At 38.7% G+C, this 26,912-nt stretch overlaps 1 protein-coding gene across 7 annotated transcripts in view; it reads right to left on the bottom strand.

Moving 5' to 3' along the window:
- The window catches only part of LOC144943408 (RNA-binding motif, single-stranded-interacting protein 3-like), a 148,003-nt gene that overhangs the window by 3,574 nt on the left and 117,517 nt on the right, over positions 1-26,912 (bottom strand). For 5 of the 7 annotated variants that reach the window (XM_078870790.1, XM_078870799.1, XM_078870846.1 and 2 more), the window contains 10 exons: positions 23,883-23,941; positions 20,246-20,349; positions 8,726-8,883; positions 7,855-7,934; positions 4,349-4,464; positions 4,083-4,129; positions 3,317-3,413; positions 2,189-2,239; positions 1,538-1,648; positions 689-757 (listed from right to left, as the gene is read on the bottom strand). In XM_078870790.1, the coding sequence (XP_078726916.1) occupies positions 689-757; positions 1,538-1,648; positions 2,189-2,239; positions 3,317-3,413; positions 4,083-4,129; positions 4,349-4,464; positions 7,855-7,934; positions 8,726-8,883; positions 20,246-20,349; positions 23,883-23,941 (892 nt within the window). The remainder of the gene's footprint in view (positions 1-688; positions 758-1,537; positions 1,649-2,188; positions 2,240-3,316; positions 3,414-4,082; positions 4,130-4,348; positions 4,465-7,854; positions 7,935-8,725; positions 8,884-20,245; positions 20,350-23,882; positions 23,942-26,912) is intronic. The other 2 variants (XM_078870818.1, XM_078870809.1) reach the window with 2 other exon arrangements.

Below are 26,912 nucleotides of genomic sequence, written 5' to 3'. Positions count from 1 at the left end.
ACGTATAAAAAAATAATTATTTTATTATATTATTTTATTATGTTTTATTTTTATTATTTTATTACTTCCCTTCTACGTGACTTTACCGAAAGAACCAAGAAGATGAATCACTGCAGTCACGAAAGCTTTAAATCGAGACATTTGGAGTGTTTATTAGTCACATTCCATGCAGTTCCTTTAATCTGCAAATGTTAAAATTTTGACTTAAAACTTTCGTGACTGCAGGAATTAATATTCTATGTATCTTTTGGTAAAGTCATGTAGATAGAAAATAACAACAATAAAATTTTAATTAAAAATAAAGTGAATTCACTTTATTTTTTATTTTTATTGAATTCACTTTATTTGTATTTTTATTATTTTATTGTTATTATTTTCTCTATCTACGTCCCTGCAAATATTTGTTGTGGATTTTTGGAGTAATTATTAGTTTGTCGCAGATTACAGGTTCCACTAAAAAACCATCCCCATATGGCCGCAGAGTTCAACTGTATAACTAAGTACATTTGAGATGGTTTTTTGAGTAGATGGCAAGCAACCTCCCAGAGAATATCACAATGTTATGATTTTGTAAAAGACAATAAGTACACAGTAGTTAGTGTACTTAATGATTCTGATAGGCAATGTCAGCACATGTGTATTATTAAAGGCCATATCAAATAATCTAAGAGTCAAAGGTAAAACTTACATCGATTGATGAGGCATTGATAGGGGTGTACTGGGGGATGTAAGTGCCCTGGTGTCCGGTTGTCATGTACTGTCAAAAAAAACAACATGGGTAAATATTTAATCCACAACAGCCCACCTTAATCATACAAAACTCTCCATATAGTCTATTACTTATGTAGCTATACCTGCAACCACAGAGCCGTGGTTCTCAACTGTCACAACCTTGTTGATGACCTTTGTCTCTGACCAGCATATCTCTACAGGTGCTGTATTAAGATGGTGCACCAGGTGGCAGTCTTTGATACAGGTGTCAAAGACATGTCTTCCAGCTTTCAAAAAAAGTCAATTTAACCCACTCAAATGTGAAGCCATTAGATAAATTCCAGCATGCATAAATTATTGATTAGGCTGTGTGCCTAATAATTAGAGAACAGAATTAATTACTTGGTTAATGTATAATTAGCTTAAATAGATACATGGATTTGCTTATGCTGTATGATGGAATTGTTAGAAATAACATGTAGTGTGGGAAAGGGAGATCACAGGGATTTTTAAAGATACTGCACGTTAAATTAGTACTGCATAGTAATGCATTCACAGTGTGTTATTAATTGTAAAAACGAAATAATATTTTCACAGGTAATATGGAAAAAGTAAAAAAAAATAAAGGTATATTTTGTTGCATCTTTTCAAATTAGATGTCAACTGCAGAAAAACGAAACATTATTTGTGATATGTGACCAATAAACATAACAAGAAAATGAATAAAGGGTAGCTTTTATTCATGAAAGGTTTTTTTTTTGTTATCCGAGCTCAACGCTGGCTTTCTTAAGGCCATCCGCGTCTGTGCTTTTATCACGATACTTACGGTGGGTGTGCTGCCCAATGACAGGTGACTCATCTGCTGGGCGAGGGGTCCCATCATTCCCGCCTGCTGCAAGGACATGGTGTGATCCAAGGAAGGAGATATCACAGCGCCCTGGAGGCCATACAAGCCACACAGTGCAGTGTTACGCTATCATGACAGGAAGATGGAAAACATGTTTGCGTGTAGCAGTATGCACAGGAGATGTTACTGTCCTTGATTAATTTATGAGGACACGAGAAATGACTCTTCCATGACCAACCTTGATTTTATTATTAAAATAGTATCAATAAATTATGTATCGACAGCTTGAAAGCTGTAGATAAATACAACATATACGTGGAGAAATTAATTTAAGGACATGTAGTGGAAAAGAAAATGTCCAGCAAAATAAACATAATTCGATCAAATAAACTATTTCCACACAATTACTTTTCATGCAAAACATATTACTTTGACTGATATGCTGTAAACAAAAGTATACCCACTGGCGTTACATTTAAGGGATAACTTGGCCTAGTTTAGTGAATGTCACCTGTGATGTTAATCCATTAAGAAATGCCAGTGTGCCTGAAGGAGGGCTGGTTTGGCTCTGTGTGCCTGCTCCCTAATTGAGGGAATTATTGCACCTCTGTTCCTGCTGATATGGCTTACCGCTGGTGGCATTACATACTGCTGCTGGGGCATCCAGGACGTGCTGTGAACCTGCAGAGCACATTCACCCACCATGTACATGCACATTAAAATACTCGCAGTCACACACCATGTATGTAAACATTGCAATGCTTGCGAGAGAGTCACGTACGTACACATTCGTTTGGCTATTTCGATGCCTTGCTTCCCACTTACCTCACTGTGAGTATGAACATTTCATGAAAAGCATGCATCCCAGAATTCCCAATGTGCTAATTAATGGTTCGTGTTGCTAAGCTTAGAGCGTTGGTATATTCTACTCATCATTTCACCTTTGGGTAATGTCCAACATCGTGTTGAATACTACTCGAATTGAAGTGTATATGCAGGTTTTTTTTTTTAATGGGGAAACAAATACTGTACATTTTTAATTATGAGTGTGTAATGAATTTGATTTGGAATTATTTGTATTGTAGTTATGTAAACCTTTGTTTAGTAAACATTTGTCTTATTTTAGCTTTTTAAAACACCGATCAATAAATTAATCGTTTTCAAGCAGACCACATTACCCACACCTATTAGCACACTTGTACCCTGTGTCCATGGAACAACCAACTCAAGTAACCCTGCGTTGGACTGGGTTGACCTTACTTCTCCCAGAACTAAAGTCGAGTGACAACTCAAGTTAGCAAATAAAGATTGGCGTTTTCATGATTTGCTGAGCAGGTCGAGTTATCACCAGTTGGGGAAATCTTTCCCAGAAACACTCCCAGATTAAGACTTCCCACAGGAAAAATGTCAAGACCATATCACTGACAAAATTAAACGTCAATTGTTTGATGTTAAAATCAATGTAAAATTATTATTCTTATTATCCCACCGCTTACAGCCTTTTTGTCTTAAAACATGTTTCGTGGTGTGTGTTCCCGTTCAGTTAGAATTCCGACTTCGGAAATTCAAGCCAGACCCTGAAAAAACCGTGGCCAAAGATAATTCTGACCACGCCCTAATTAACAGCCAACTCCAGTTGACACAAACAAATTGCAACGTGCTGGCAGGATACAATTTGTTTTTAATTCGAACTCGATTTACATGGCTCCTGGAAATGAGAATTGCGTAATGCAGTCTCGAGTGTAGGTGTTGTGGTACCTGATATGTGGAGATGGGGCTAGCAGCCAGGTACGGTGCCATCTGAGTGTGGGACACCATGCGGTTAGCTGCCATGCTGTACGGTGTAGAATAAAACCTATGACACGCAACAAAGTGTAACAACTCCAATCAGGGTTATCATTATACCAAGAGTAAAGCTGTTTTCTTGGTTCTTTCGGTAAAGTCACGTAGAAGGGAAGTAATAAAATAATAAAAATAATACATAATAAAATAATTCTCACGACGTTTCGGCCACAAGAAGAATTCTTCACCTGAGGACGGCTGCTTGCGTTGTGGCCGAAACGTCGTGAGAATAATTGTATTATGTTTTATTTTTATTATTTTATTACTTCCCTTCTACGTGACTTTACCGAAAGAACCAAGAAGATGAATCCCTGCAGTCACGAAAGCTTTAAATCGAGAAAGTAAAGCTGTTGTTTAGCATTTTCAAGTTTTCATTTTACTTGTTTTTGTTGAGTCGGGATTTGTCATCAATTTAACTTCACTTTCAGAAATAAGAATTGACAATGGCATGATAAAGTTTTGTTTACAATGATTTTATATATTTTACACCATATTCAACACGATATTCAACACCAGTAGTAAAAATTAGGATTAAGAAATTTAATTAAATGAAAAGACTGCTAAATTAGAGGTAGGCACAGAATTTCAAATATGTTAACATTCGGTAAAAAAAAACTGAATTTGCATGAACCACAAGGGTATAATTTCATAAAATGTGCACAATTGGTGCAATTAAGCTTACCCATTATGTAAAGCAGCTGCAGGATCATACGTTAAGGTCATCCCAGTCTGTGGTTTAAAAAAGAGGGCATCAATACAATTTTATTAAAAATCTCAGATAAAACAATACAAGTTAATTATTAGACAAATGGCAGCAGTATAAGATAGTAATGTGTTCCTTACTTGCTTTAATGACACTAATGCATTTTACGTTCCATTTCACTCTCAACGTTAGCTCATTTGATGTGTTGCAATCGTTGCGTGTGGGCATGAGAAGTGAAAGCTTACGATGCGGCCCTCAGCTTCGCGCTGCCATGCCCGTCCATTCTGCAGGTATTTGTTATGGCTTAGCCTCTTTTTTTGACCCCCGTCTGCAAACTTGCACAGCAGAGGTTCACTGGGCACTGTAAGAGGGAACAGAATACATACATTTCGATTTAAAGCTTTCGTGACTGCAGGGATTCATCTTCTTGGTTCTTTCGGCAAAGTCACATAGAAGGGAAATAATAAAATAATAACAATAAAACATAATAAAATACAATTCTCACGACGTTTTGGCCACAACGCAAGCAGCCGTCCCCAGGTGAAGAACAGGTCTGTCGGAAAAACAGCGTTCGATTATGTTTTATTTTTATTATTTTATTATTTCCCTTCTACGTGACTTTACCGAAAGAACCAAGAAGAAGGATACATACACTGAATTTGCATGAATCGAAATCTTTTCTGCAGTTGTTTTTGCCTGTATCCTACAATGGTTAAGTTAGTCGTCACTATCACTGTTAATCTCACGGTAAAGCTCTTACAGCATGTGACCTTGGTCCACACTCATGTAACCACTTCACCAGACTCTTTGGTTGCTCCTTCGCTGAACTCCTCAACCGTAACCCCAATTTCATCCAGCCTCCAGCATGCCTATGTATCTGGCAAGAAGTTTCGATGTACAATGGTGCAGGGATGAGGTGGAGTTGCTCCCTGCCTTAAAGAACCTTGCTTAATTGTAACACTGAAGAACATTGCCCGATCACCCGAGGAGTGGGCTATAACAATACAATGTTCTTAAATACCAGTGGGAGTACAACCTTGAGATTTATATATCTGTCATAAGTTTCTACGTGGTTATATATATTATGTAAATGTAATCCTACCCTGGGATACTGCATAAATGTAGGTATTTTAATATCGTACTAAAGCCCACAAACATTATGTAAATGCATAGTAAGAACAGGCTGAAGAGAGAAAATTAATGTATATACTGAATGGGATTTTTTTTTATTGCTGCACTCAGAGCACTGTTCACCTCAAAATCATTACTTCTCATGCTGCCGAATGCCGTAATAAATCAAAAAACAATTCAATATTGATGCCAAGTAGTTTAATTAAGTATACAACCATCATTAATAACAGTAGTGACATCAATATATTAACGGCCTAATAACAAACTTTTCAGCATTACTATTCTAAAATGTTCCAGTTAAGAGGCGGAATTATTATAGCATACATGCACTGTACATTATTGAAGCACATATTTGCTAACATTATTTGACAATGGCCGTAGATGACACGCAAACAATACGATTGTTCATAGACCAGCACAATATTCACTGCAGTGGCCGCATAGTCAAATTGCATGTGAATATATTCAGATAGATGCACATTGTGTTTTTTCATATTTTTATTTCTACACTTTATCACCAATGTACATTTATAATATTACCACGATCAAAATGTTTGTATTTTGCTTATTTTGAATGTTATGCAATATGGTGTTTAATTGTTCAAATTTAGATACCACAACTATCCCATGCATATGGTGGCAAGAGGTGGGTAAAGCATAAAAGGTAATGCGAGAGGTGGAGCGTAATAGTTTGGTTGGAGATTAAGCAAATGCATCCTCATTTATTCCAGGTCAAGCCACAAGGGCCAGGATGTGGTTACCTCAATTTCCTGGCAACTGGAATATCCAGAGCCCCAAGGGAGAGTTGCAATCATTAATGTGCATTTCCATACACTAACTCTGCATTCCCTATACATATGTGCTTGATGTAATCTAAACAAAAATACACACTGGCGAAATATGCAATAAACCATATACAATATGACCAAGAAATATGTCACTGAAGACATGCATGAAGTTACAATAATAATAATGATCTACAGCCCATTGTCAATCCACTGCTGGATGGATGCTGTGTCAGCCCTGGAGGTTGTTTGAGCATATTTCACCGTGCAGGTCACTGCTGGTTGATGCAGGAGGAGGGTTTGCTCGAAATTATTCAGACATCACTTGCCACCCATGTCAGCCGTGGCCAGGAATCGAACTTAGGTGCCCATGTGTGCGAACCACTGCACCACCACTCTAGTGATATTTTAATATACGCAGTAGCCTTACTATGAGTGTATATTTATTTAATACTTAAATTTGTAATGCCATTATGTGCAGTATTTATAAGTAATATTACAGAAGGATTATTCGCATGGGAAACTAGGCACTATTCTTCTATATGCTCGCTAACCAGTGGAGCACAAGTATTGACTGAGCTCTACATTGCCTCAAGGTAGAGATCCATGCATGTGTTAATGCTTTTATCTGCTATGCCTTATCCTGTGCTGTAAATAGTAACAGAGAGGAGCACATAATTGATCCAATCAAATTAATTCTGGAAGGAGAGATTTTAATGGGAAGTAGGTCAGTAACATGCATACGAGTACGTCTGGTAACCAAATAAGTAAAACATAAAAAAATAAAGGTATACAGTATTTCATTAAACAGGCCTATCACTGTCAATGTGCCATTCAGCACAGCAGAAGGCAACTAAATATTCTAACAAAGATATTAAACAATAACTTTTTTTACATTTTAGGTTGCAAAAATAGTTACGTATTGTATATGTTGCAAATATGCAGAACACTGGGGGCATTTTTCTCTTACCCTTGCTAAGGCACAATTCTCTCTCTGATTCCGGCATCACTGATCAAACTATCTAAAACGGAAATACATCAATTTTGTATGTACATATGTTGAACTTCTTTCACAACATATGTAGCCAACCGTGCTAATCGGAGGTGTAGTGGAAGGACAACAAACTAAGCACCAAAAGCAGTTCTAAAGAAATGAGTTTTCAATCTCGATTTAAAAGTGCATAGCACTCTAGTCAGGCAACATCGACCAGTTCCAGTCCATAAAGCTGCCGCTGACCTTATGCAGCCGTTTCTGCAGCGAGACTGCCATGTTATGGATGCCAATTGCTTGCTTTTGCATGGCCTGGCGACCACTCTCATAGGGGTGTTACGGGCTGTCAAGGCATCGTTTTACAGACCTACTGGCTCCTCCACCCAACATTGGAGCCAGACGAGTGCGGGTTTTAAGCATGTGCTGTGTTTGGTGCACAAGTAGATGCCTGCTAATGTTTTACTATTAAGTGCTTTCTTGTATTCAGGTTATTATACTGGTAGGAACCTCCTGGTTACACCAGGAGGGGATTATTGTGTCTGTCCGTCCGTCGTGCAGGGAGGGGCTGGGTGGGGAGGGGTTGGGTGGGGACGGTGAGGCTGGGTGGGGAGGAGCTGGGTGGGGAAGGTGGGAAGGGGCTGGTCACCCCGTGGTGCCCTTATAAAACTCAACGTTTAACCTACTCACGCCGGCTTGTGCCCGCCCTCACAGTCGGGCATATTTGCGGAATACACCACGCCACCGTTGACCCTGGCCATTGACTGAGCAACCCAACGTTCCTACCAGCTCCCTCCGCAGGAATGTGTTTCTGTAAAACCATTATTAAGTGGCAAGCAGAACCCACCTGGTACCCCAGGAGGGGAGGTGAGAAACTTTCCATTAAACCGCTGAATGACAGCCTCACACTTTTCAGTAGACTCCATTCTGCAGAGATATATGCCGGACATAGAACGTCGCACATTGTGTTAACAAGTTGTCATCCAAACATTCTGATGTTAAGTACGCAGATATACGCGTGTCAAAGTGGTCAAGTTGGTAACCATGAGCTTGAATCTCAAACTAAATTCCAAACAGCAACATCACAGTATTCTATATCTAGTAGTTTTTTAAATGATTGCGTTGACTTTATCATCAGCTATATCCTCCCAATTGTCCACAGAAACACCAGAAGTGGCAAAAATATCAAGAATAAGGAGATATTGATAACATTGATAGGGAACCACTCCTGTGTCCATTGGTCATATATTTCAATGGCATTTCTGGTGAATAGGCCTTGAATGCCATGTCAGTTTCCACACAGCCCGGCATCCCCATGATTCGATGATGTTGCCGATTCCACAATCCGACTGGGAATCATATTAGATTCTGACCATAGAATTGTGATTCCAAGCTAGGAGTAATGAGACTTTCCCAGTTCTACAGGCCAAGCAACGTAACTTATTTGTCACGATTTCCACATTATTACTCTACCCACACCGCAACATGGCACTGACGCTTTGCACTATCTTAATTCCCACTGAATAAAGCTGTTAAACACGTAGGCTTTCCTGACAAGCCTTATACTAATAGGTTGTCGGGTGGTGGTGGGTATAATGACACATTCACATTTACGCGATCGAACACGAAAACAAAAACCTCCATTTATGGATGAATAAAGCTGGTTGCGGTTTTATTTTCCTTTTCCAAAACAGAGACAAAGCCTCCACACGGCTCACCTGGCAAAGCCAACTCCCCGGCTGGTGCCCACGATGTCACGCAGGATACGAGTGGAGATGACGTGGCCAAACTGCTTGAGCATCCCTTCCAGCTCCTGTTCATCGATGGTCACTGGCAGGTTGGAGATGTACAGGTTTGTTGGATCCTGTTCCTGTTGCTGCAAAGAATGTGGAAGAAAAGGATAAGGGGTGGGGTGGAAACAACCCAACAATCTCAGAATCTTTATTTAGAGTGGAGCAATCTGATGAGCTATGAAACTCTTCGTCACCGTTGAGACACGACACTTGAGCTCTGTGACAGCGTGATACCGCGTCGATGTTGGCGGTCGTGCTGCATTGCTCTCCAAGGTGCTTTCAGACTGCACCGCGTGTTGTTTCAGCACCATGCCGAACAACACACGGGACAACCCAAAATGACATCACAGAGCTAACCCCGGTATATAATTCTCCATCTTCAATGATAGTATTTAGTTCAAGTTCATTTATTAGGTATAGCCCTGTGAGCCATTCGGCTCTTGAATCGGGTGCAACCGCAACAAACAAAAAACATGAACAAAAAACATCTTAAAGTGAATATGTGACTAAGTGCAAACAGAAAATCCAAGAAAAGACAGCAAAATATTGCAGAAAAAAACACCGTACACCAACGCTGTCATGTCTACGTGGCTTTACCGAAAGAACCAAGAATATGAATCCCTGCAGTCACGAAAGCTTTAAATCGAAATAAAATTCATGTCTAAGAACTTTAATAATTGTATAAAATGGTTATACTTAACAATGTGCAAATAGTACCACAACATTTGCAGTCATTCTAGCAATCCATTGTACTTCTCCATGCTGGTCAGTGTCGGTTGGCAAAGGTGGGGAGCAAAGACATGGGAGCATAGTACAGTACAACGGTGGTTTACGTCGCATGGTCCTCTGCTGCCCAAAAGGAAGCCCAGCAGTGGAACACAACATGATTTTGTTCACGGCGCTTGCCCATTCCAAGTACTACGCAAGCTCAAACAATGCCTAGCTCTGAAAATCTGACACAACTGGGCGCATTCCACGTGCTATGCTCATGGCCAGTACCATAGCCATTTATAATAACATGTGTGAACATTTCCTTCAGCGTCTTGGCATAAAAAATGGAAGCGATCCTCAGCAATGAGATCACTAAAACGTCTCATTATTGCCTCGTTATTTCCATGCACAATTGTTTTTGTATCTTCTCATTGCTTTGGTCTCTGTTGTTGAGAGCCAGAATTACACTTTCAATTAAATTTCTTTACTTCAAGATTTGTGTTTCTTTCATTTTTATTTAGTTTTCTGTTCTGCTGTTATGTTTGACCTTCTACAATTTATATTATTTTATTATTATTATCTGATGCAACATTAATAATTGCTGTAATCTACAATTGTTATGCTTGACGTAGTTTGACTCAAGCCTCCCTTGAAAAAGTCTCAATGGATTCTCACCTGGTTATAAATTGCATTGTTACTGTAGATGACATTCATAGTATAAAATATTGGCCGAGTGTTCCATGTGCTCAGAACTTCCGTTGCTAGGTTACTTTAAAGGTTATACACATTTTAAGAGTATGTATATATTCACGTCTATAATGCATTTTACAAAAATAAATTTATCACACAATTTACAGCACATTTGTCAGGTCAAATATGTGAATAGAATAAAGTCCACCTTTCAAAGAGAATGAAACTAAAATTCACCCACACATCATGCATTCCTGAATGTACGAAAGCATTTTTCACCATTAACAATGTTATTAAATTATGTTGTATAGTGATTAAAAATAACCATAAATGTTCACCATAACTAAAACAATGTAAAATATCTGCTTTTTCTCCCACTGATCTGTCTGCAATTTGGAATCGTACTCGCCACAGTGGTTGGAGTGGTGGTAGAGTGGTTTGTGCACTGCGCTATGAATCCAGCAACCCGAAATCAATTCATGCACTGACCAGCGTGGTGAAATATGGTCTAATCAAATTATCCCCCCTGACCGGAATGGCACAGAAAAGTCCCTTAACCCATTTGCCGATTGATAATGGCTGGATTTATGAAAATATAATTTTCTATTGGCATCTAATTGCACTGAACCTTAATTTGGAGTTATGCTAATCAGGAAAAAAAAACATATGTTATGAAGAAGGGTTATTACCCAAAAACTATTATGTGCGTATCCTTTTAAGGCAGCGTCATTGATTAGTGTGTTGACGTTTTAGGATATCCATAGCAGAGCTAGGCACACACAGTAGGGAGAATTTTGCTCAACAACATATCACTCCGATGGCAAATGACAGCTCTGGAAATTGTTGTCTAGCCATCTTGGTTTCACGGAACAGTGTGCCCCTTGTGAATGGTAAATTCTCAGAAAGGTCAGAATAATAGCTTCTTAAGATTTGTGGTATATAAAACCCATGTCCCTGTGGACCTTCATGGCATATTTACATCTATGCCTTAAATTCTCGACCAAATGTCCCTCCCATCCTCACGCCTAATTTGAAATGGGTCCAAAAATGTTCTTAGAACACGCAGTAAATTGTATTCAACAGTAAATGTTACATATTAATTCTGTTGAAAATAATGTAATATTTTAATATACTGCAGATATGTATGTTTGTCTTCTGCGTGTACACATTATGCATACAGTACGTAATGTGTATGTTATAAATAAGTGTGATTCTATAATTGTAGAGCATAACCTGTACGTTATGGGGCATAAATTGTTACTCGTTAAGTAACCCACTTGCTCGATAGTAATGCGAGATCAACTGTGTTAGAAGTCGTTATGGTGTGCTTGATTTTTTTCAAAGTGTCCTCTAGCATAGGAGTATGATCTGTCGGGGCACACCAGATTTAAATAGGATGAAGGAAACGAATATCAAATAAGCAGTAGGCAATAACAGTTGAAGTCTAACACGCGAGTCGCAACCTCCCTTCAAAGAGATGAGAGTGAGGGCAGAGGAGTGACACTCAATATATAATTTTCTCATCATGCCGAAAGGTACCTTTTGGTCGAAGGATAACAGGTGATTATTTGGCCTCTTTTTTTTGTTTAAACATGTTACAGACAACACTATGCCAGCAATAAAAAAGCATCACTCGTGCTTATCACAAACAACATGCACAACTGGGGATATTAGTTTGTAAGGAAAAATATAACAAAATTAACTTATACTAATGTGAGTACTGTGCCTATTTGTAACAGGGTGTGGTTTCCATGAAGAGTATTTACCATATTTATTTTCAGTGTGAGTTTTATATTTCGTTGGCATGACATTTAAGCAAACAGCAGAGTATTTCTTCAATTATTTAGAATTCCCTTGGGTACTTCTAACATTTAGTTTTAGTAGAAGAGAGCTGTGTTCAACTGTAAATAAACAGGTACTGCACTCTCCTTTGATGCAAGGAGCAGAAATGTATGGTTTCCATGATTGCCTAAGTTTGATGATTAACTACATTGGTGTTCATCAGTTTAGAGAGATTTAGTTAATTTATTTTCAACAATAAAAATGTCGATTTAAAGCTTTCGTGACTGCAGGGATTCATCTTCTTGGTTCTTTCGGTAAAGTCACGTAGAAGGGAAATAATAAAATAATACAAATAGAACATAATAAAATACAATTCTCACGACGTTTCGGCCACAACGCAAGCAGCCGTTCTCCGGTGAAGAACAGGTCTGTCGGGAAGACCTGAATTCAGACTGAATTCAGACGCTGTCTTCCCGACAGACCTGTTCTTCACCTGAGGACGGCTGCTTGCGTTGTGGCCGAAACGTCGTGAGAATTATTTTATTATGTTTTATTTCTATTATTTTATTATTTCCCTTCTACGTGACTTTACCGAAAGAACCAAGAAGATATCGGACTTGTATGAAACAAAGATGGTCTCTGCCAGAGCTCAGACACAGATAATTATCTCTCCGTTATGATGCAGCTGTTAAGAACATTCAAAACGTGATGAAGCTCAAGATCTGGTAGTTTTCAAGGAGCCATGCAAAAATCTAACTTTTTCGCAAAGGGTCCTTTACAAGAAATTGGGAAATGTGGATGACAGCTGACACAAGCAAACATTTCACTAATCATTCAATATTACATTACACACATGTGCACAATACTGCAATGGTCCACGTAAATGCATTCTAAATTCTTAAGTCTGCTGCATTGTCCAACACATGCACAGAGGCCTGCAGAGGAGATAGCTCGGAAGCACCTGCAGAGTATTTGACATGTTCCCTTGGACCTACAATGTATGCATTCACAGGAAGCTATACTGGCTTCAAGGCTGGATTGTCCACTGTGGGGTCCATGCTCAGCCTGCTCCCAACCCCAGCCATCAGGAGAAGGCTGTGGACGTAAACACATTGCCCTGGTCATCCTTGTAAAGAGCACTTCAGCTCAATGGGCCTCAACAACTGAAATAAAGTCTACGTGAGTTTGGCCTCGAACGCAGGCAGACTGGATAGCAGAAGCCTTGATAACAACTCACTGAACACGCTGCATGAGAGCTCCATGGGATAGATATTTTCCTAGGTGGATTTTACCGAAAGAACCAAAGAATATTATCAACCATTCTTCATTGCGTGCACGTGTGAAATGTAATGCTGCTGTATGCTAAGCAATGTGTTATAGGTTGTATGAGGCAAGTATATGATGCTGTTAATACAGTGGGACATTTTTTTAAAATTCACTTCTTTCTTGAACACTTTTCCTTATTTTGCATGATATCACAGCACTATGCAAATTGTGTCCAGTACTAAAATACTTACATTTGTTACCAGCATTGGTGCTTTTATCACGTAAAAAACATCTTTAAAACAGCATTTGAAAAATAATTAATTAAAATTAACAGTCAAGTACTTTGCACAAAAAATAAAAAATGTCTACCTTGCCCAGCGAGTCTCGAAGTAATCTCAACCTGAAATCAGTTGGATGAAGATATTAATACTATGCAATTCAGTAGTCTAGATCACTGTGTGTGATGCATGAAACTCTCTTAAAATACACATGTTACAGCCTGGCATATAACAAACTATATGGGGCTTGCTTGTCTGCATTGATTCCAGTTATAGCATAGGCCTAACCAGATCATTGTGATGTACTGGTTATGCCTTCTAAAAAAGGCTCTGATGTACATGCTATGAATTGTTTTGCAATCAAAGCGTTGACGAAAATAGTTGTATGAGAAGAGAATGCACCACAATTACCTCGAACATTTTATTACTAACTAACTTGTGAGCCCTATGAAACGTATTAATACGTTTCTCTGAATAATGGCACTCACATGTTAAAACCGTGCTTTAGTTTAAACGTTTCTCAAAGTTGAATACAGTACTGCAAAAACACACAAGTAGAATGTTATAAATGCACTTCCATAAACCATTTTTCCCAAACCAAGATTGTCATTTTTACGGCACAACAGTGACGATGACCTTCTCAATAAAGCATTTAAGCATTCATTCTTTTCAAAAATAATCCGAGCGTGAATGCAGCAGTTAAAGTAAAAAAAAACTGCAGTAAAAGGAGCCTGGGACGGAGGTAAGAACAATGCCAAAGGTATAGGTGTGGCGAGGCGCGTCGTGGAACCGAGACTTGGGGGAGGTGTCCGGTCACTGCCTGCCTGGGCGCACTCGAGCGGCTTCTAATCACATTTCCCTGCATTCCTTGCGAGCCTCAATAGTGCTCTGTTCCTATATGCTACAGGGCTTTGTCCCTGGCAAGGCAAATGTTTGCTCAGCCCCTCGTCTAATCCACATGCATTTGAAAGCCCAGTGTGTTGGTTTCCTCTCCCACACAAAGCTTTGTGTTTCTGCCATTGAAAATAAGGTTTCTAACGACTACCACCCACCCCCACCGTACCTCAAGCTGTAATTTGTTTATACAAACTGTTTAGGAGTTCGGAGCACAATTGACTGGTTAGCCTGAATAGGTAAAGCAGTGAAAATAGATTTAGGACATGAATTCAACTGGACATAATGACAAATGACTGCTCGGCTGCAGCCAGGCAGAGGAGGCTTCAAATCGACAGCAGTCGAGCTAAGGTGTGGCCCACTGCATTTCATTTTACTGCATGAATAAAGGACACGGTGCAACACTATCCTATTTTCGCGTGCTTTGTTCGTTACGAGAACAATAACATGGCATTGTATAGCTATCCGGACACAATGGCATCTTAAGGAAATACGACTAGAATATAGGCATTCATTTTACCATTATAATAATCATCATCAATCATGGTTAATACACTGCTGGATGAAAGCCTCCCCAAGCCATTGCAATCTCTCGTGATCCCACAATGCAACAAAGCACTCATTTAAAGTATATCATGTGAAATATTTTCAACGATAATGTTTCACGGAACAATGTTGGCTAGGCACTGTAATAAGCAGAGGGTTTAGGTCACCCACATGCAATAGTAAATAAAAGGCAAATACATAGCCAATGTATTTGATGTATCTTCTTTTGTACTGGATAAACAGGTTGATATTCCGCACATGCTTGAGACACAATTTAATGGCCCAATGGAAATGATGTTGGAAATGTATCACCCGCCCAGATAGGCTGACCGTGATGAGAGTCAAATCAGATTTGACCAAATGTGTACAAATCATTTGGTGGCTCAAGGGAGAAATGAGTTTGAGTTTAAACTTTTGGAGAAAAAGATTGCAGATCTAATGGCATATGCATAATCTTTGGGCGATTATAAAAGCACTGACATGTGAGTAATCATTTCTACATGATAGCATATCTGGATGTCTTTGTGATGCAAAGGTTGCTTTCAGCAGGCAGCAATTAATAGTACATTTTTCGGGCATCGAAAGTGGTCATTACAGCACTGTTACAGCTCCACATTTAAGTGTTATAGATTGGAAAGTGAAGCATCGAAGTACATTGTGGATAGTTTCCAATCAGCAGACGGTAAGATGGTATTGTGAGCTAGGCTGTGTTAATATCCGTCATGAAAGATACCATTTATGTAGGTTTTCACAATATTAGGTGCATATGCAGAAAAAAACTAATGAATAGCTCCAGCTGAATCTGGCACTAAAATATATTTTAATAACAGTGGTGGAGTAGGAAGTTGCATGCAAGTAAATGGAAGCAATGCCTAATTCCAAGTTCACATTTGGGAGTCTGATTGAAGGGCATTGCTATGGGGCTTGATTATTTATGAACTAGACCCAATTATGGGTTGGGAAATCATGAATGTTGCAAAAAAATCGTTGCAAAGGACTTTCTTGAAAAACAACAAAATGAGAGCATGGCATGGCTGCACGAGACTGACAACATGTGTGTGCATGTGTAAAAATAAACACAGCACAATGTATATTTACGTATTAATATCAAAGGACACTGTCATGAGCAAACATTTATTAGTTTAAGGAACGTAGAATAAACGAAATCACTGAAATATCCACATTGGTATTCTAAGCAGTCGCGGTGATCACATTTTATCGTTGAAAATCCATTCAGGTTTGGGTGGGGTTTACATTCTTACAGGGCTATGCAAGAGAAATAACACCACAGTACAACTGACGTTGGAATGTGATTATTGCACGCACACACGTACACATGCACACACGAACATAATCCACAACTGTCACCTAAGTAATCTCCACCACCAACCACAGAATGACAACAAACTACAGGGGCATGTTATTCAGAAGTATTATGGAAAAAAAACTGGTTTTTAATGTGCAAAACATTCTTCTGCACACGAATGTGATGGATTCTGTATGACGATCCATTGGTTATATCTTTCAAAACATCTATCAACCACTTGTGAAAACAAGTGTCTGATTTTGTTTGAGAACAAGGGGGGGGGGGGAAATATCCAACTGTAAGGCTAATCAAAACTCTGCCAGCTTGGCTCATACCAAGAAGCATGCAACTGAAACAAGTATTCACAGGCAAGTCACTAACTGCATAAATACCGTAGGATAATATCTGATAATGCACTGGCGGGCTTTGTACATTCGTAATGGAAAAGTGTGTCTTGATCTGTGCGCAAGTTGCTGTGAATGCAGTTTTATTAATTGAGGTAGGGGGGAGCTGGGCAAGATTTCATTAATAATTTTTTGTTACATTTTAAAATGCTTCTATGGCTTCTTTTGATTCTGTGTGACGGAAGTGATGTTCCATTCATCCCTCGGATGTATTTAGTTACACCTCAGTACACTAGCAAATGCCAAGAGAATAATCTCACTATATGCTCATGTATTGATATGGAGGATATTTTATTCTGATTATACATTAATGGTGACCTAAAACTGTGGTGTTTGAAAAATATGGCAGTGTGCAACATATGTATCACGTTCACGTGTTCTTGGACAGAGTCCATGTTCCTGACACAGATGTCTCAAGATGTTTGGCCAATTCCAATGCCATGAGAGTTTGGTTAAGTGTAGAAGGAACTCGGAGAAAAGCCACCACACACACACGAGGGGGTCACATTCAAAGCCTCGCAAACACTTTTAAGAATCCATTGCTGCTGCTCTTGACCACCTCCCAAGCCTGCTCCAACCCTACAGCAAGCAACCTGTTCTTCCCAAGCAGTGTCCTACTATTCAAGTACAGTTACTGACTGAGCACAACCATGTGAATTAAAAATTATTTCACCTGGGGAGGGATTAAATGTATGTATCCCCCTCTAGATTTGAAGCTTTCGTGACTGCAAGGATTCATATTCTTAGGTTTTTTCGGTAAAGTCACGTAGGTAAAAAATTAAAGTTAATAAAAGTAAAATAAAAATAAAATAAAAATCACGACGTTTCGGAAGCAACACAAGCTTCCGTCTTCAGGTGGAACAGTCACAGCACGATAGCTGTATCTACCTACGTGACTTTACCGAAAAAACCCTAAGAATATGTATCCCCCTCCCCAGGGATGACAACTGAACGTGCAGTCCCAGGCGTGAAAAGAGCCAAGTCAGTTGCATCCCACACATCCCTAACCCATCAAATCACTCCGAGATCTGGATAAACGGTCGGCGATTTGTGCAAATAAAAATAAATAATATCACCTAATAAACTTAAATAGCAGTGCAGTGGCTTATTAAAAATTAAAGGAGACAGAATCGAATTTCTGATACATTGATATTTTGCAAGTAGAGTAAATTGTGATGATTTATGAAGGACCTAATCATTCCTGACTTGCCGTCTGCTCAGTTAGTGGGATCAATGCATGGAGAGCTGGAAGGAGCATAATGTAGGTGGCTGGTTAATTACACTTCTCCACTACTGTGACTGGGAGACACTGAACCAATGCAACGTTAAACAAGGCTGTACATACTGTATAACACATTTTCCATTGAGGTGTCGTCAGCCAACCGAAATTATGCAAGCAAACTTGGCAAGATGTTGCACGTAATCTAATGGAAGTGACCGTTTAAGATAAATTTGGCGATTGGTTACATTTCCAAGGAAACTTGCTGAACATTTAGATTCTGAAATGAGGCAATTAGTTTGGCATATATGGTTAAACGTATATATCGTATTTATTTACTTTAATGGAATTACAGAAGTAAAAAGTTCATACATCTTCTTGGTTCTTTCGGTAAAGTCACGTAGAATGAAAATAATAAAATAATACAAATAAAACATAATAAAATAATTCTCACGACGTTTCGGCCACAACGCAAGCAGCCGTCCTCAGGTGGAGAACAGGTATGTCGAAACGTCGTGAGAATTATTTAATTATGTTTTATTTTTATTATTTTATTATTTCCATTCTACGTGACTTTACCGAAAGAACCAAGAAGATGAATCCCTGCAGTCACGAAAGCTTTAAATCGAAAGTTCATACAGTTTTAACTTGATGTTTTTCCATTTTAAAGATGATGGAGCGATGAAATCAGCTGTTGGGTGGATTTTGACATCTCAGGAGAACCCCAAAGGATGGCGGCACCTTGGGAACACCTTCATCCAGCAGTGAACTGATCATGGCTGATGACTGTAAATATTTTTTCCCAATAGCTCAATTTCTGTCTCTTCCTGTGCTGAACTATCAGAAACGCAGGCGGACTCTAAAACTATGAGAGTATACCTGTGATTTTATGTATCATCTTTGAATGTTACCATATAATGTTATCCGCATCGCAAGTAAAAATGTGAAAAACAAAAAACAAATGGTCTATGTTCGGTGCTTGTACCACTGCAGATGGAGATTGTCCCCGTTAATTTTAAGGTCTTTCCCCGATGTCTTACAAACATTTCATAGCATGTGTGCGAGGACAGTCTAATTTATTGAAAATGCGTAAAGATGTACGTATTATCAGAGAAATAAAAACACTGGCGTTCCTCATTAACTCCCCCGAAAAAAAAAAAGTCACGTGACTTTTCGGGCAATGGTCCTTCCTAATTTGTACATGTTATTATAATCATGCGTAAAGATGTGCGCATGCGCATAGCGCCATGCATCACAAATGTTGTACTGCGGTAGCACGCACGCATTCGGCTCTCTTGCCAAAGTTTAATACTTTGGACTGAATACTCCATGGACCCTTTCATAATTTAATTCAGCAACGCTTCAGTGATATTGCTATGATCGTTTAGATTTCAATGTCTACGTTCAAGTTGACGATATTAAATTTTCACTGACACACCATCTTTCGCAATTAATAACCGTTAATAAAAAAAACGCGTAGTCACAAGGGCGACGGCACCTGATTCGCAGCAGAGAAAACCTCATTATCACAGAAGCGCATGAGTGCTTCACCCACTGACGTCCAAAATGATATTTCAACACTTTGCACAGAGTTCAAAACTCAATTATGCCTTAGCATCGTATTATACTTAGCAAAGTTAGAATAACACATGATACAAAAAAAAAACACGTGTTATACAGTACGGCAACATATCTACGTGCGGTAACTTTCATGGTGCAAGAAAAAAATGGGTATAATTTGTTCACATTGCGTCTATGTTTAATTTATTAACTTAATTTATATAAGTATTCTACGAAGTAAATCCTTATGATGTGATTATGAAATGTATTTTTGTTGTAGGGAAGTTTTCACACAGTATTTATATATACTGCATCTGCTGATACTGATTTAATGACCAAGCAATATTAACTTGCACACCACCAAAAGGTATGCCTAAAGAAGATATTTCTAATGAATTAAGAAATACATGTGATGCACAATATCTAATGGTAAATAATTAACTTATAGTGTTTAACATTTTCTAATATAGATATTCAGTAAATATATATATGAAAACACTCATGTGACGTTACAATATATTTCAAACTCTCAAAATGCAAAATATTATCAATCATAAATGTCACGCACCACGAGCACCACCATATATAGATGAAATTAAACATCTCACAAATAACACGCCTATCAAAATTCCTCATTTTACTGCCTCTGGCATGGCAAATCAAAGTGGGCCAGGCTTTTGACCGATTACCGCCATTGAAATCATATCTGATGCTTACGCGACCCTGGTAAGTGTGTATGGATGTCTGCAATCTCTATGTAAAAAATCCAGTAAGTATTTAAATGCTCACCGCATCACTCACCTTGGCCATCTGCGCCTGGATCCCACTGGCCTTGAGGGCTGCCACAGCCTTCTGTGCCGCAGATGGGCCGTCAAAATCCACAAACCCATAGCCTGGAAAAGAGGAATGGCAGGACATGAAATCTCCTTTACATAAAGTCAAGTGACTTGATGTTATTGATAATACTGAACTCTAGAAACTGGAACCTAGACCTTGAAAGAAAATACATCGGAAGTGAATAAAATGATATTTTGGTAAGCGTTCAGAAAATAATTCACACATCCTGACGAGGTGCAAAAAGGTCAGGGCTGAAGGGCATGCAACTGTTGTGGCATTCACTTATTATTCTCGATCAGCAAAGGAGATGGCAGTGACTAAGCAGCCACCTTTGAGGTTCCGGGAGTGTGTGACGATAATAATATACACGGGCAATGTTCTTGGGTAACTGGCAGAGTAGCACTGGATTTTGGCAAATACAACTGTACAGTATTCCCCATTGAGTATGGGGGTGAGAGCAAAAACGTGTTATTGTTCTGCTATTTCACTTAATAACATTATATATTTTGAGTAAATACGAAATGTTATACTTATGGTCATGCAAGTTAATAAAATGAAGTCTAATTAAATGCTCGTTTTCCACAAGGCACTATTAGAAAGTTGTTGGTTTGTAATAAGGCACACAAATAAGTGGTATATTCTCAATTGCAGTTGCTATGAAGCTTTGTGTATCATACAAAGGTCAAACTATGTCATAAAACATTTCCACCTAAATACAATTTTAAGTGGACATAATAATAATAATGACTCGAATATAAATGTAGGCCATTAAATACTTAGGCTTCCATCTCATGAACGAAAGGCGGTCCTGAGTTTGTACCACTGTACGTACAATATAACAATACTACACCATGCAATGCATCAGTAAACATGAGCAGGCTAAACCAAACGTTGACAAAACATTAAATCATGACCAAAGGTTGGTTAATGTTGCAAAACATTTGACGAATATCAACGTAAAACTCATGAAACTAAACTGATCTCACTTGCAGTAGAGTATTTCATGAACACAACCGCCTATCAGTTTTGATAATAATTATGTGTCTTGACAAGTACAGATTGCATTAGTATTGTTAAGCTTCACCTTAATTCCTATCACAAAAGTGAAAGTAAAACTTGAAACATTTTACGAACGTATAATTTTCATAGTGGTGGCTTTGAGGTACACCGTTTAATTTCAATGCAAACTATGACAGCAATTAAGCATCGATACAATATGTACATTAAAATTAAGTGTCAATAAAACTGTGCCCATAGAGACTGTTTCTAACGGTTACCAGCATTATTAGTCGATAGAAATAACTCGATACAATGTTATAGCATGTATGCAACATAAATAGTTTAGTGTCATTCAATTTGTTGACGCAATTATGCCCTTCCCTACTCTGTATTCTTCACATTTCAAAGCTGGCGAGAGAAATGTGAAAGTACATTTAACAAAAATGTCCTTCAATTCACATACGGCACTCTTGGGCCTACGCCAATCAATTGTGCCATTTCACATGCAGTTCCAGTACCATCAGCCTGCCAAAGACTTAATTGCCGGATCAAAAATAAGTGACTAACAGTGTTCCTTCCACTTGCACCTACCACCCATTGCATAATGTTAGTTTTTGAAGGCCATCAGTAGTACAACGACCACTTTCCAGCCAGTTTTGTGCAACCACAAGTGACCGGTCTTAAACCACGTTAGCCACGTAAATAAATTACTTTGAACCAAGGAAACGTTTGTGCTTGGGCTCTCGAACCAGTGGTCTGAAGCCAGAGGTGAAGAAGAAAGGCTCGGTGTTAGTATACAGCACAGTAGATCCCAACAAGGTATCGAGATACCATCTTGATATTTGTGTTTTGGTGGCAATTTATAATCATAAAATAAATTCCATGCAGTGTTAATTTAAATACGATCTGAGAATTCCAGGCATTCGTATATAAAATACAGATATTAACATACCCGGGACAATTGACCTGCCACATCACAAGCGGAGAGATAGCAGAGACAGGAGTAGAAAGAAGGGAGCAGGCAGGATGGGTGTACAGCAGCGAGGGTGTTGGCATGTCGAGGGCTTTATTAATTTACATTAGTGAGGCCTGACTCCACCGAGCAGGGATATCGATTCTTAATTGTTAAACTTCTTTAAAACATAATAATTGTTATCAAGGCCTGTGAAAAGAGGTAAAACGATGAAATATTTACAACAGATGATCTGCCGACTATTTTGACACATGCTGGTAGGAACATGCAAAATAAAAGTACGACTGAAATTCTGTGTCAAAGATAGTGGTGCATCAGAGAGTGAAGGAAATAAAGGATATCCTCAGAAACAAAAGGAGTGACAGATAAGAAAAGGTTGTGACAGCTAAAATATGGCTTTTGTGAGTACCCTGCTATCAGTGCATGTCATGGCAGAGCCAAGCCTTGCTCACACGATCAGCCATGGCCATTGCACTCAGACACACCAGCAGAGCAGAAGCTATTGTAGAACAGAAAGGAACGATTGTGATAATGGTGAAAGACACTTATAAGGGGTACCATGCACAGATAACCCATGTTTGTGCTGATATATTGGGGAACCATATTGTCACAAGTACAATAAGGGCTATTCGCATAACCACGTAACATCGATAGGTGGCTATTCATATTTGGTATTGAGTTTAAAGCAGTGTTTCTAAAAACTGTTTTGTGCCCGAGGAACACTCAGCCGATGCAAACATTTCCCTGGACCACCCAGCCCCCCCCCCCACCGCTGGTGACAAAACGCATTAACTTATCTCTAAATGCCAGTTATACAAAATAAATTAATATTACCAACATATAAAAAACACAGATATAAGGTTTTTTTTTTAGGAGGAGGCATGTAGATCTTAGGGTAGTTTAATCAGGGTAGTTTACCTACATTTGTTTTATTACATATCATGAATACAATATAAATTAATGTCCAAAACGTTAAGATTATTTCCAGATCGACCTGTGTTTGCATCACAGCCCCACGGCCCACATGGAGGACCGTCGAGTACCACTGGTGGTCCCAGGACCACACTTTGAGAACCACTGTGTTTGCATCACAGCCCCACGGCCCACCTGGAGGACCGTCGAGTACCACTGGTGGTCCCAGCACCACACTTTGAGAACCACTGGTTTAGGATTATTGTATAAGCAGAAACTAGATGTAAGCACACATCTTGAGAGCAAGTCTATGCGTGTTTAAATCTTAAGTAGTGTGCTTGTAACAGAAGTTGCCCTCTGCATACCCCCCCCCACCCCCATGAGTGGAATGTAAGTGATAACTGTTCTTATAACAGTTGATTTGGTGATACTGCATTGGCAGTGGTGCACAAATAACAAAGCAAGATTGTATGTCCTATGGAAAAGGGCCACTGCTCGAAATGAATGCCTATGTTCTTACAAGCAACTTCAACTGTATCCATTTTCAAAATGGTTGTAATTTATTTTTAAATGCATGTTATCCAAGTAAATGTCATCTGCAATGTAATATTAAATTTGTAATTAATTGTGCCTTGATTTAAAGGGCACATTAAAATAATCAAGTAAATTGAAATGGTTTACTTTCATAGACGTGTGAAAACTCACCTTTGCACTGATTGGTAGTTTTATCCAGGATGGCCTTAGTGGATACAATTTTTCCATATCTGAGAACATAAATGTGGTTAATGCAATGTAGTGTTGTATTAAAACACATTACAGTACTAATACACACAATAGTCGAAACCCATTTGGACCGACATGGAAACTGCGTTATTGCTGCCCTTGCCTTGCAATAGAAAGTTCATGTAAAAGCTTTCCAGATACAAATGTCCTGTTTTCTCACAATACTAATTCTTGCAAGGGCTGGCTTGTTCCACGTTTAAAAAGGATTGAAAAATTACAAACAAGAATTCAACAAGACAAATTAAAAAATGCATATAACATTAATGGCAAATCTACCTGGTGCAAGTTATGGTTTGTAATTTGGCAGATATTCGTGTTATATGTCATGAAAATCAAAGTAAATTAAATATGCATGCATAAAGCAAATGTCAATTTAAAAATGTAGAATCAGAAATGCTAATTTAGAATTCCGAGCTGAAAAAAAACACAAAAGTAGAATAAAATCCATTCGCCATTGTGAAATTTGTAATTTTTCAAGCCTTTTAAAACGTGGAACCTCGTGGGTCTTTTTGCTTAGATTTTTTATTCATTTTTAGTTTGATTTTATTTTATATCTACGTGACTTTACCGAAAGAACCAAGAATATTTATGACTATTTGGAAAGGTTTAAATTTTTGCATTTCAAAAAGTGACACATCAGGGTACATTTTTTTCTTAATGACACACAGTGCTGCCTCCGCTAACTGTATGCACAGCTATTCTTGTATTGATTACATATGCATTTATCATTCTGAGTCAAGTCATCACAGATATTCCAGAAATAGTTGTACGAGTGAAGCCAAGAATGGATTGGAATGGACAAATCTGCTGAGCACTTGAAATGGTCACGATGACCCACGTAAAAACAAACCCATATTATAAAAAAATGCATCACGCGCTCTTATTACCAATACCAAATCCAAGGTAGTAAAATAGGTATGCTTTGTTTAAGTATTAAACTAAAAAAACATAGGACGCTTCATTATTTAATCTGCCCAGTCTTCTAGTTGAACATATATATTTTAACAGTTTCTTACAATGTTGAAGCCAGAGAAAACATGTGGTAGATCAGGTAGAATAATAAAATATTAAACAGTATTTCAATGTGACATCAAAACTGCGCTCTTCAGTTTTTGTTGAAATGTGGCGACTGTCTAATGAATGTATTAATCATATCAACGATTACCTTTCCTATTTATTTAGATATTTGCATTGATTTTTGCATTTCAGAGATGAAAATATCCTGATTGAGATATTTAACAGACTGTATATACAAACGCAACTGCTTTATTTTCCAGGATTGGCATATGGTACTGTGCAATCTAGTTTATGGGGGAGCTAGTCAACTGGCAGGTCACATGTGGTGGGGTAAAGTTTGGGAACTCCCATCTCTTCCACGACATCTGGCCAGCATGGAAGAGTAGGCCAAATACTCTCTAGCGAGGCTCTCTACACCTCTCTCTAGTGTAGGCCTTTCCGTCAGCAGGGGCAATTAGCGGGCAATTTCAAGGCAACACAATCACCTAATCGTTTTATTTCCGCGTTCATACGTCAAGAGGTAGAAATTAAAATATCCACTAAGTTGTTTTGGGATGGCCTTTCGTTGATACTGAAATGTGTAGAAAAGTATAGATGCACTTGGGCCAATGCCAACACCGTTTCAGCAGAAGCCGAGATCGCGGAATCGTTTTGCACGCGAATCACGTGCATCCACAAAAAGCCGCAACTTTCTGTGCCCCCAAACAGAATACCTGTTTGTATCACCTTTTAGACCTTTGTCTGGCTTAGCGTCGGCCTTGTCGTGAGAGGCAATCCCTTCATTCAAGGGGCTCAAGGTACTATCAGGTTTCAGGGATGAACTAAGAAAGACTTGGCATTCAGCTTGGCCATACTGAGGTAGGGCGCTAGGGGCACGATGCAAATGAGGGACAGTTTGACCTCCAGTCTTACAGTAGGTGTGCAGATCACAAGCTGCTGCCCAAACGAGGGACAGTTTGACCTCCAGTCTTACAGTAGTTGTGCAGATCACAAGCTGCTGCCCAAGAGAATGATTTGTCAACGTTGCTTGCTTTAAAAATACATTACTTGTGTGAATTGACAATTTTTAAAAACGTGTTTAGTTCCAGTGTGCGAATGTATAGCTTTACTTGCTTGTGTCTGTGTAGATCTTGTTTACGGATAATTTGCAGACGTCCATGAACAAAACTTTAATTTAAACAAGCCTAGAATTCTGCAAGCTTTTACACAGCTCCAAATACCTTTTGATTAAAATGTCAAGTACAGTTTCACTGGAATGGGGTCCATTTATAACAATCTAAAGTGCTCTAATAGTGAGCATAATGTGATTGCACAATGTTTTGTATAACGTTGGCTTGGTGGGTCATTCACCGTAAATCCCATTTCCCTTCCACACGTGTACCCTTTCCCCCTCGCTCCTTCTGCTCGCTGGCGATTCACCCGTGATAATGTGCCTCTCGGGACAGGCTGTGTGTTGGCGAGCAGATCAATTGATGGATCTCATCAAATGACATGGCATAATGTTGGCGGATCATCCCCAAGAACTTACGCCACATTGATATATTCACAACATTCATTCACGTGACTTCTCTGAATTTGTAATGACAATTTGTTTCTGCAAACTATTGGTTTTTAACTCAACGAAAATTTATGAAATTTTACTTTGATTTAATTACGTGCAGATTGTTTTAAATTGTTAATTTACAATTCAGCTCTTTAGAAAATGTCCTCCATTCTTCACACGATTTCAGACATTTTATCAATATCAGTCAATATAGTGTAAATAGTACTACAAGTCGCATATTCGTACCTTAAAAACATGCAAAGGCGATGCAAAACGAATTTATAAATCTATTTAACCAGAGTCACTTTATTCCAACGCCAAATGAAAATTATTCTCTTTGAAAAGTAATCACCGTGCACGCACCTCGATTGATTTTGCGTGCGTGTGTCACC

This window comes from Lampetra fluviatilis, chromosome 2, assembly GCF_964198595.1.
Source record: "Lampetra fluviatilis chromosome 2, kcLamFluv1.1, whole genome shotgun sequence".
NCBI lineage: Eukaryota > Metazoa > Chordata > Hyperoartia > Petromyzontiformes > Petromyzontidae > Lampetra > Lampetra fluviatilis.
This window is presented reverse-complemented; position numbering and strand designations above follow the sequence as displayed.